Source organism: Pteronotus mesoamericanus, unplaced genomic scaffold (assembly GCF_021234165.1).
Source record: "Pteronotus mesoamericanus isolate MK-2021 breed Mesoamerican mustached bat unplaced genomic scaffold, CSHL_Meso_final scaffold_45, whole genome shotgun sequence".
Taxonomy (NCBI): Eukaryota; Metazoa; Chordata; class Mammalia; order Chiroptera; family Mormoopidae; genus Pteronotus; species Pteronotus mesoamericanus.
This window is the reverse complement of record NW_026555317.1, coordinates 5,594,953-5,607,251: the sequence shown is the minus strand read 5'-3', so window position 1 is coordinate 5,607,251 and position 12,299 is coordinate 5,594,953. Positions and strand designations below refer to the sequence as shown.

General features: G+C 36.8%; 1 protein-coding gene across 6 annotated transcripts in view; it reads left to right on the top strand.

The window, feature by feature from the left end:
• Window positions 1-12,299, top strand: part of AAK1 (AP2 associated kinase 1) — a 167,592-nt gene that overhangs the window by 66,826 nt on the left and 88,467 nt on the right. For all 6 annotated transcript variants that reach the window (XM_054593491.1, XM_054593493.1, XM_054593492.1 and 3 more), the window contains exon 3: window positions 5,046-5,164. In XM_054593491.1, coding sequence (XP_054449466.1) covers window positions 5,046-5,164 — 119 coding nt within the window. The remainder of the gene's footprint in view (window positions 1-5,045; window positions 5,165-12,299) is intronic.

Below are 12,299 nucleotides of genomic sequence, written 5' to 3'. Positions count from 1 at the left end.
TCATTGGTGACTCCATGATCCTATGCTTATTAAAGCCTTTTACCACAAAAATGGTGGGAGCAGCTAATCCTAGGAGTTCACATGATGAAGCCTCTATAAGGAAATGCAAATTAAAGCCACAAAAAAAATATCACTACACACTCACTAGAATGGCTAAAATAAAAAAACAACAGTACCAGGTGTTGGTAAGGATATGGAAAAACCCAAAGTCTCATGTGTGGCAGCTGGGTGTATGAAATGGTACAAGCACTGTGGCGAGCTGGTAAGCAGTTTCTTATAAAGTTTAACTCACACTTACCATATGACCCAGCCATTCCATTCCTAAGTATTTACCGGAGCGAAATAAATACCTATGTCCACAGAAAGGTCTTCTGTATGGACATTTTATTTATAATATAACCAAAACTTAGAAATAATTTAAATATCCTTCAGGTGAATGGATAAATTAACTGTGGGAAATCTATGTAATAGAATACTAATCTGCAGTTTAAAAAAACTAAAATACTGACATATGTAATGATGAAGATGAATTGCAGAAATGTTATGCTGAACGAAAGAAGCCAGACAGAGGAGTACATACTATATGGCTTGGTTTATTCTAGAGAAAGCAAAATTAATCTGTGGGACAGAAAGCAAATCAGAAGTTGAGATGGTATGAGAAGGAGGGGGTAGAGGCCTACAAAGAGGACTAAGGAATTGATTGCAGTGATGGATTGATTATGGTGATGGTTACAAAAGTATACAATTGTGGAAATGTATCAAACTGTACACTTAAAAGGGTGCATTGTATTATATGTGAAGTTGATTTTAAAAGATGAGGGATCTACTTTGAGCTCTACCACGAACTAAGCTCTGTGTGTTTTTATGAAAGGAGTTTAATATCTCTTTAACTCTTTCCTATTGGGAAAATGGGGACAATATGTAGCTCACCTGTCCCATTTAGTTATTGTGGAAATATAAATGAAATTGTTTATGTTGACATGCCCTCCAGAATGTATAAAGCCACATATAAATGCTGGTTGAGGGTTGTGGGGAATATTCCATAAACTTCTCTTCAGGGCAGCGTGGAACTGTGATAACCAATATATGAGATAATATACAGGGTCCGGCACTAATAACACCCCTTTTAAAATTACAGAATCTTTTATTACAAAATCGTAGTCATGTAATTCTGTAACATATCAATATCACACTCAGGCACACCATATGGCATTTTGGGCGAAATGTTCACATTGAAAGTATAAACAACTACACCCATGTTATTACCCTACCAGCCATACTCAAGCAGGCATTATTTTTGCCAGACCCTGTATATATTCTGGATTTTATTTGCAAGTCATCTTTTAACTTTGTGTAACACTGGCATGTCACTTCCCCTCTCTGGCCATCCATAAAATGATGGGGTTAGATTAGATTAGATATGGAAAACTGTAGGCTCAGAGACTCTCTAAAGCCTCCCAGATGTGTTTTCTTGAGCCTCTACAGTGTCAACCTGTCCAGCATTAATTTAAACTGTGACCTGTTGCCAGTGTTTAAATCTGAAGATTTCACCTAAGGTTTTGGGTTTCCAGTTTATCTTTGGAAGTGATTAGATCGGACAAAACTGGGTCCATATTCTTACATGATAACAAATAGTTGGAAATATGTAGTAGCTGTTCCTTTGCACGGGCCGTATGTTTTAGTTTCCCACAGTCTCCACCACTCTCTGTAGCCTTTTCTGTTCTCTGTTGTAACATTAAAAGGAAAGGTAATTCATTTGGAGTGTCCTTGATATGTTAGGCACTAATCTAGGACATGACTGTACAAAAAGGAACCAAACAGACAAAAATCTCTGTCCTAATGAGTAGCACGTACACATTCACATCATCAAAAATTAGGAGAAAGTTAGACCAAGTGCTATATGTTTTAGGGAAAGTGAGAGAAAACGTGTTTCTTTGTGGAAGTTAAAAAAAAATTCCTACATATCTAATAGGCAAAAGTGTGTACGTGCCACAGTTACCTTGCCTATTTTACTTGCTTACTTCACATAATGGATCAGATTCTTTTTCCCGTTGTGATTCAGTAAATTCATGGATTATCCAAGAAATGCACTTGAGTAAAATCATGGAGATTATTTTATTGTATCAAAAAATGGCAATAGACAGAGACTGGTACAGGCTCTACTGAATGTTAGCTTTTCTTACCTCTGTTTAACCATCCCCACCTCAGCTTTGATTTTTTTCATTTAGTCAGGCTCTTGGGGTACAATGCAATCTGAAATGAGCATCTCTGTTGACAGTCTTACAGTTGCCTTTTGTAATGGCCTGAATCCTCTTTAGCTGTGGCTGAGAATCTTATTACCCTGATCCATGTGGTAGACCTGTGCTGAAGAAGTATCTTGAGAGGTGCTATCTCCCCTTTACCTTCTAGTAATTTACTTCTCTGTTGGTCAACAACATAGTAATAATGGCCAACATTTTTATATTGACAATCCTATCAGGCTTCAGTTTTAATCTAATGATCAAGGAACTTTGATTTAAATGCTGCTACCTGCAAATAAGCTCTTGCATGGGCATAGATGCTTTAAAACATGGTCCTGTCTGTATTAGTCATGGTGGTTCATTGCTCTGCCTTTAGATTTATGACGGTTATGGGTTCTGAGGATCTGGGCTGGCTCTTCTCAGCCAGTTGTGCATGCCTAGATCAAGTGGTAGGCGTCTGACTCATTTCTTCTGTCCTGGCTGGAAAGGTCATTGTGTTACCTGGTAAAGGAAAGTACACTGCTCCCATCTGGTGGCAGTTATCTCAAATTGCTGCATCATCAACTTGCTTCTGAAAGGACAGCCTTGTTCTTTTTAGTGGTGTCATGCCTCACAGAACTGTAGGAAATAGCCATTCCCAACTTTTGTTCTCCCAACTTTTGGTTTCCGGCATTTTCCGGGGTATTTCAGTTTTCTTTAAGATAAATGAAGTGGGAAGAACATATTTTTTGAATAATCAGGGAGTGACACTCTTCCCGGTTCTGCCCATAGTTAGCCATGGGACCCTTAAGCCTCCCTAGGTTCCTTTGGCCATAAAGCAAAATGCTTGGACTTAATGTTCTCTGAAAGTACTGCTGATACAAAGTCTGTAGTTCTGTGACTTTTTTTCAAAATTCAAAATACCTATGAAATGAAAACCCACTTTGGTCATAAAACAGGTATAAATATACATTGAAATTTTATAATTTATACTGTCATTGTCTGCAGTTCTACTTGATTATAAGACACATGAATTTAATAGCTTTTTTGGAAAAAAGTAAGATAAATAGAACTTCATTAAATGTACATATTTATTATGAGAACATTTCAGAAATTCTAAAAATTGAAACATAAAAAATGTGCATCCTAAAATTGAGGGGTTTGTTGTTTTTGTTGTTGTTTAGTGTATGTGTAGTAAGACCTCTTTTTGTGAGTGCATGTGAGAGTTTAAAACAAATTTTTTCAGTAATACTCAAAACTCTAGAATTACAATTGACAATTGAACAGTGTAAGTATACTTTAAAGCAGGGGTTCCCAACCCCTGGGCCAAGGTCCGTGGTCTGTTAGACACCAGGCTGCACAGCAGAAGATGAGTGGCCAGCGAGCGAGCGAGCGAGGGAAAAGCTCCCTGGTGCCAAAAAGGCTGGGGACCACTGCTTAAAAGTATTATAAGAAAATGGAAAATGTTATTGAGATGGAAAGACTAAAGAGGTCACAGCTAAAATGAAAGATTTATTCAGGTAATCACTTCATCAGTTATATAAATATCTAATCATGGGGTTCACACCTGAAACTAATACAGTATTATACGTCAAGTATAATTGAAAAATAAAAAAAATTTGAAATAAAAATTTAAAATAAAGATTATATGGTAAATTTTAGTGTTTATCTGAATGCTGAAGACAGGAAATATACAAACATGTGGTCTCTAGTAAATCATTATCAAAATACACACTGGAACATTTGAACCCATTAAAAAATGTTAACACAGAATTATATATGTATTTTATGAAAACATGCAACAGTGCTTTATGATTAAAACTTTCTTTGGTTTTAAGGAACAGAAACTTACTCAAGCTGACTTAAAAAGAAATAGTTATTGTAAAGGTACAATAGGAAATGCTGTGAACATCGACAGTCAGTCACTGGTCCTCAGGAACTAGACTGGCGGTCAGGACCCAGTCATATCTAAGGCCTGAGACCTCTATAACCTCTGCTTATTGCTCTATATCAATTTTGCATATGGCTGCTAGCCTCACTCTAATGCCATAACCTCAGTTCAAGTTCCCTTACCGATGACTCCTCTCTGCATTCACCTTCATCCAGTTAGTGATCACCTCTGTGCAAAACATAACCCGGTGACTTTTATTTTTACTTTTTGCTATGCAGGCTCAATGTAGAGGATAATTCAAGGTAAATTATGAAGTTACACAAGCAGGCAGATGGACTAAGTGTCCAGTATCGGTGCTGCTTATCCCAAGGCTTTCAACTTTGACAGCTTTGCAGCACTTATCTAACTATAACCCCTATTAACAATCTCACCAAACACCTAATACAGTGTTTGGGGAGTGAAGTCAAGGTTAGGAGTTCTAAGGATTTGTAGAACACTAAGGTGTGACAAATTCAAAGTATTAAAGAACACCTCAGCTAGTAATTACTGCCTTAAAGGGAAAAGTAACACTGAGCCTCACAGGATTGTAGTTAGAATTAAGTGGGATCTCAAAGTGCCTAGGACAATAGTTGGAATGTAATTAGCTTTTTCCTGTCATCTATTTGTTCAACTGTTTCTTTGTAGGTTCTTTGGAAGATAATTACTGTTGTTCCTTTTTCCTGGGATTGGTATTTAGGAACAATTTCTCTGGTTTCTGCCACCCAATTGCATAAATAATACCTATGAGTCCTAGGAATCTAAGAACGCCTTCTAAACCAGGCTGGGCCTAAGACCTGACAGTGGCCTCAACACCATCAACAGTGACGAGAGTTAGCACAGTCATCTACCTGACTCTTTGACCATGACTCAGAAGAGCTTATATGTTTCTCTCACAGGTGGATTTGCTATCGTGTTTCTGGTGAGGACAAGCAATGGAATGAAATGTGCCTTGAAACGCATGTTTGTCAACAATGAGCACGATCTCCAGGTGTGCAAGAGAGAAATCCAGATAATGGTAAGGCTGCTTCTCAGACTTGAGACTGCTTATTTAAAAAGGGTGGGGGGCAGGGAGACTGTGCCCTCTTGTAAGAGAGACAACAGTGGCTTGTTCCCTTTCCTGAGGTGGCCTCTGCACCGGATGTGAGTGAACTGCGTTGGGCCCTAGGATGCTGCTCTTGCTTTGCTCACCCTCAGTTGGAGGGTTAAAGAGAAAGGAGCTTATTGAGAGAACGGATGTATTTTTAGGTCAGAAAAATAGTTTTGGGCATTGAGAAAGTTTATTTCACAACATGATTCCCAGAATTAACTGTGGAATTTAATATGGAAACCCTAGCTTGCCAACAAGCTTCTTCTTCTAGTCTGGTCTTCTATTGGTTACCAATGCCAGTTTTCAACTCTCTTGAGCCCTTCAACATTCTGTGAGCATATCTTTCCACACAATTTTATATGGTACATGTATTTCTTTCTACCTGGAATGCTCTTCCCTTTTATTGGTTTAGAAACTTCTTACTCTATGATGTCATTTGCAAAAGTCTAAGAACATGCAAAAAATGATCTTTGATAATTAAAATCAAAAAGTGGTTATCTGGCTGTAGGAAATTGATTAGAAAAGGACCCGTGGGAACTTTCTGGGCCATAGAAATGTTTTATATCTTGTTTTGGATAGTGGTTACACAATTGTCAGAACTCAGTTGAACATCTTAAGATCTGTACATTTTATTACATGTTAATTATATCATACATCTTAAAAACTTACTCAGTTTTCAAGATATATATTTATAATGTTTAAAGAAAATGTCCCTATCTGTTAGAGGTATTATGATGAAGTATTTATGCATCAAATCATATAATGTCTTAAAGTTAATGAGGGGATTTAGAAGAGAAACAAGGTTGGCAATGAATTGATTATGATCAAGGCAAAGTGTGGGTGTATGTATGTTTGTTGGAGTTGCCTCTTACTTTCACCTTTGTTTAACATTATACATAAAAAATTTTAAATAGTTTTTTAATCCATCATGTTTCCACAGTACTTTTGTTAATGCCAGTTATATTGTTTATCTTGTTATGTTATAAATAATTCTGCTATCAAGAAGTAAGTTCTTTAAATTTAGAAACTTTATATTCCAGTACACTGCTTGAGGTAGAGTAAATACTTAATAAACTTTGGATGAAATGAACGTATGAGTAATGGTAATAGTAGATGCATAGGTTCATCAAGAGATGATGATTGATTTATGCTCTGTATTTCAATGCATTTGCGAAGAGGTCCAAAAAATGGATGAGGGTGGCATTGTAGGTATTCTACCAGGCTTTGCTTGCCCCTGCCTATCCTCTGTGGGTTTGCCCTTTCTGTGGCTGTGTAGAGTAACTAGTTGTACTGTAGTTGAGCTACTGAAAGAACTCAGAATTTTAGAGTCTGGTACTACTTTGGATTCCAGAAAGCTGGAGCTGTTTGGGAAGGAACTGTTTATCAATAAGTGTTGCTGTCATCATTGCAAACAAAAAAGTCCCTAAGGCTGATATACATACACTTGGGGTCACGTGAATCTGTCCACAAGGCACCAGTGTTCTCCCACTCCCCTGCCAACAGTTCCAAAAGACCATCCTCATTGTATTTCCCTGTGGGTTTTCTGGATGCTTCTTATTCCTCCTTCTTCCACTTGGCCCCTTTCTTGCTCAGTTCTTACACTCCATTTCCTATCTTTGCTTCTGTTATTTCCTCTGCTTGGAATGCCCTTCTCATTCATTTTCTGTTGTTAGGAAAGTAATTCCATCCTTGAACTTTCTCCCATTCATTCATACACTCGTTTGAGGGCTTACTTCGAGCTAGGCAGGCATTGGAATAGAGGTACTAAGAAGACACTGGCCTCTTAGGAGCTCACAAATTAATGGACCTGATCTGTAATTAAATTATGGGGCTTTACCCTGGCGGAGTGGCTCAGCTGGTTGGAGCATTGTCCCGTACACCAAAAGGTTGTGGATTCAATCCGTGGTCTGGGCACATTCCTAGGTTGCAGGTTTGATCTCTGGTCAGGGCGAGGAAGGGAGGCAACTGATGAATGTTTCTCTCACATCGATGTCTCTCTCTCTCTCTCTCTCTCTCCTCTCAAACCAATAAACATGTCCTCAGGTGAGGATTAAAAAAAATTATGTGGGTTCAAGTACTGGTCCAGCCATGTATTAGCTGTGAGAGTTCTGTTTTTAATTAAAAAAATTTTTTTTGATAACTTAAATATTCAAATAGGTGAACTAAACTCGTTACAAGAAACATCAAGCAATACCCACAAGGACTTTTTCCTATGCCATTTCAAGGTTCCAAGGAAACCCCTTTTAGTTGAGTCATTTGATATATTTCTAACTAACATGCTGATACTGCTAATTCTTGAATTTTTTTTTCCATTTTAGGCATTACATACTATGGAGAGCAAAAATTTTGCTCTTTCATCCTTTGCATGTCCTTTTCCCCAAATACTTGAACTATTCTCATCTTTTATTCTTTCAAAATAGCAGAAAGTTTTAGCAGTATATTAGTTGTATTAGTCTTAGTTTTATTCGTTTTATTTTGCTGAATTTCCTAGTGGACTGTAATTACTATTCCTTTCCTGTATAACTCTTTTCCCTGGAATTAATAATTGTCTAGTGTCTTGGGGGGATTTTTGGCCTTAGTTTTTTGCATACTTTGCAGCAATTTAATCCAAAACTCTTCCTGTTTTTGTCATTATTTTAGTACCTTTAAACACATTTATTATTCTGTTTATTTTATCTTCTTCAAGAGATCTCTGTGTCTTCTGACTTGATGGATTCTGGATTGGTTGCTCTCTAGGCCAAATTTATAGTGTTATATAGGAATTTCCTAGGCATTCCCTTTGCCTCTTTTTTTTTCCTCTCCTCAAAATCATGTTTGTTCTATTACAGTTCTCTCAATTTTTCCCTCTTTGCCCTCCTCCACCCATTCCCCACCCGCTCCCGCCCCGCTCCCACAGTCAATTCCCACACTGTTGTCCATGTCCATGGGTCATTCATACATGTTCTTTGTGTAGTCCTTTCCCCTTCTTTCCACCATTGTCCTCCTTCCCCATCCTCTCTGGTCCCTTTCAGTCTGCTCCATGTTTCCATGCCTGTGGTTTATTTTGTTCTTTAGTTTATTTTGTTGACTAGATTCCACTTATAGGTGAGATCATATGGTATTGGTCTTTCACCAACTGGCTTATTTCACTTAGCATAATATTCTCCAGTTCCATCCATGTTGTCGCAAAAGGTAGGTGTTCCTTCTTTCTTCTTTTTTTTTAATGCAGATTGATTTTGTTTATTTTTTAAATGTGAAAATCCATTATAAAATATTAAAAAATTTAAATCCATTATAAAGTCTCAGCAAATAAAACAACATGACACCAGCACAGAAATAATCAAGTAGATCAGTGAAATAAAATGAGCATTCTAGAAACAAATGTATATATCTGTCTAACAATATAATATATGATTAAATTGATATTTCAAATCAGTGGGGAAAATAAGGCTTATTCAACAAATAAGGTGCATGGACCACTATTATTTGAAATAAAACAAATATAGATCCCTATTTTACACTTTGTACAAAAATTTTCAGGTGAGTTAAAAATCAATATGTAAAATCTAAGGAGTTTTAGGAGAAAATACAAACTAATATTTTTCTTACCCTGAAGTAACATATTCACTCCCAGAAGCTATAAAGTAAAATATTGACAATATGACTATATTAAACATTTAAGACTATATAGTAATATACATATAAAAAAGTGAAAGGACAAGTAATAAAATAAGAAAGTATTTGCAGCACATCTAAAAAAGGGTTAATAATTTTTGGGGGTTTTTTAGGGAAAAAATTCTATAAACAGTTAATCAAAAAATGGATAAAGAATACCAAAAAGTCATTTAAAGCTTCTTGAAAATAATAGAAACAGGCAAGAAATATACAAAAACAGGTTTAGTTTCAACAAATAATAAAGTAACAACTAAAATAACACATCATTGTCACAGTCAGATTAGTAAGTATTAAAAATGCTTGGTAATATCAAATATTGGTGACTGTGGAAGGAATTGGATATTCATAGACTCTTTTTCTTCATCTTCTTAAAGCAGTCCCTTTAGCATATCTTGCAATGCTGGCTTGGTGGAGGCGTATTCTTTTAGCCTTCTTTTGTCTGGGAAACTACTTCTTTCGCTTTCCATTTTAATTGATAGCCTTGCTGGGTAGAGCAGTCTTGGTTGCAGGCCTTTGCTTTTTATGACTTGTAATATTTCTTGCCATTCCCTTCTGGCTTATAGTGTTTCTGTTGAGAAGTCAGCTGCTAGCTGTATGGGGGCCCCCTTGTATGGTACTACCTATTCCTCCTTTGCTGCCTTTAGAATTCTCTGTTTGTGTTTGATATTTGCCCTTTCAGTTGTGATGTGTCTTGGAGTGGGTCTCATTGGGTTCCTCTTGAATGGGACCCTCTGCATCCTGGACTTGTGTGCCTTTTTCTCTCCTCCAATTAGGGTAGTTTTCCATCATTACTTTTTCAAACAGGTTCTCTATCCCTTGCTTCTCTTGCTCCTATTCTTCTCCTTCTGGTATCCCTATGATACAGATACTATTATGTTTCAGGTTGTCCTGCACTTCCCTAAATGTGTCTTCATTCTTTTTGAATCTTCTTTCATTTTCTTGCTCTTTCTGGGAGCTTTTTTCTACCTTATCATCCAGCTCACCATTTCAATCCTCTGCTTCATCTAGCCTGCTTTGATTCCTTCTACTGTATTCTTCAGTTCAGAAATTGTATCCTTCATTTCCTCTTGTCTCTTATTGATAGTTTCTATGCCCTTTGTCATGCTGATATAGTTTGCAGTAAGTTCCTCATAGTTTCCCTATAGTTTTTTGTAATTGTCTCTGAGCTCACTGAGCTCATTGAACTTCCTTAGAACTGCTGTTTTGAACTTAGTATCTGATAGTTTACTTACCTCTGTTTCATTTAGTACTCTTTCTGGGGATTCCTCCATTGATGGGGGCGAGGGGGTGTTTCTTTGTCTACTCATTATTTGTGAGACTCTTCTTTTTTGCTTCTGCTTCTTAAATTGATGTGTCTTGATTTGCTGACTTTGTGGTGTGAACTTCTATGGTAGGAGACTGCTGTTTTTTCTTTCTGGATCTGCCTCTGATGATGTCAGATGTTGACCCCATCTGTCCTTAGACAGTCTGTTCCAAGACTTCCAGGAATCTACTGTCGGTGGCTATCTCCTTCAGTTGTTAATCTAATCACTCTGCACTCAGCAATCAGGCTTAGACACCACAGGGTAGAGCAGAGTCCTTTCTGGGGGCAGAGTTATTAGGTCCTCTCACACTCCTGCCTCTCAGGGGATTGGTCTGCCTGAGCCAGATGGCTGTTGCCATATGGGGGAGGAATCAGCACTGGGATCCTGCAGGCTACTCTCTCATTTTTCTCCCCAAAGCCTCCTTCTGCAGTCTCTCCTCAGGTGTCTCTAGCCCACTCTGCCCCTGCCTTTGCCAGAGACCAGGGTAAGTGGCTGCAAATAAAAATGTATGCATTCGTCCTTTAAAAGGCTCTTTGTGGCACCAACCGCCTGTCTCTGGCAGAGAGCAACCCTGCCACCTTTCGCAGCTAGTTGTTATTTGTGTACTTTTTGGGCTCTGGTGCTGTAGGCTGGAGATCCCCACTTATGGTTTAGACCCCTCTCCTTTGTCTCTCTTGTTGTTAGATTTATTGACTCATCTTCTTTGACTTTCTCATTTTCCTGCATTGATTGATATGATCATGTGATTTTTTTCTTTTTTAGCCTTAATCATGATAGATTATACTGATTAACTTTCAAATATTGAACCAGCCTTGCATCTCAGCAAAAATTTCCACATGGTCATGGTCTATAATTATATTTATATATTGTTGAATTCTATATGCTAGTGTTTTGGTATGGATTTTTGCATTGATATTCATGAAGGATAATGTTCTCGTTCTCTCTCTCTCACTCTCTAGATATATATTTACTATTTTTACTATATTTACTAAATATATATTTAAATATTTATATTTACTATTTTTCTGATTTTGTTATCGGGGTAATTCTGACTTTGTAACATAGATTGGGAAGTGTTTCCTCTTTATTTCTAATCTGGAACAGATTTTGTAGAATAGGTATTCATTCTTTAAGCATTTGGTGGAATTCTCCAGTGAAACCATCTGGGCTGCAGGATTTTTTGGGGGGGAGTTATTAAATTTAGTTTCCTCAGATTATCTGTTTCATATTGGGTAAATTGTGATAGTTTGTCTTTTTGAGGAATTGTGTCCATTTCTTTAAGTTGTCATATATATGCATGTTGAGTTAGTTGTTAGTAATTCTATAATAACAATTCTCTTATTATCCTTTGATCCATGCAGGGTTTGTGGTATAGCCCCTGTTTTATCCCTGATATTGTTAATTTCTATATTCTCTCTTTTTTCTTTGTCAGAAGTTTGCCAATTCTATGAGTGTTTTCAGCAACCATCAGTTTGTTTCATTGATTTTTCTCTACTTTTCCATGTTCAATTCCATTGATGGTTATTATTATACTTATTTCTTTATGCTTCCATTGGTTTATTTTGCTCTTCTTTTCCTAGGTACTTAAGATGGAAATTTTGATTATTGATTTGAGACTTTTCCTATTTTTTATTATATACATTTAATACTATAAATTTCCCTTTCAGCACTGCTTTATTTTGATATGTGTATTTTATTTTTCATTCCGTTATAATTTATTTTTTATTTCCCTTGAGACTTCCTACTGACTCATGGATTACCTGAAAGTATATTTTTTAGTTTCTGGTTATTTGGAAATTTTTTTAGTTATTGATATCTAGTTTGATTCCATCGTGGTTGGAGAGCACACTTTATATGATTTCACTTCTTTTAAAGTAATTGAAGTTTGTTTTATGACAGGATGTGTCCTCTCTTGATATATGTTTTGTGGGCAGTTTAAAAGAAGGTGTATTCTGTTGTTAGGTGAAGTATTTAATAAATGTTGATTAGATCCTGTCAGCTCATGGTCTTATATTCTTCTATAGCCTTGCTGATTTTTGTCTAGTTGTTCTGTCACTTGTTGAGAGGAGTTGTTGAAATCTCCAAATATAATTGCAATTTGTCTC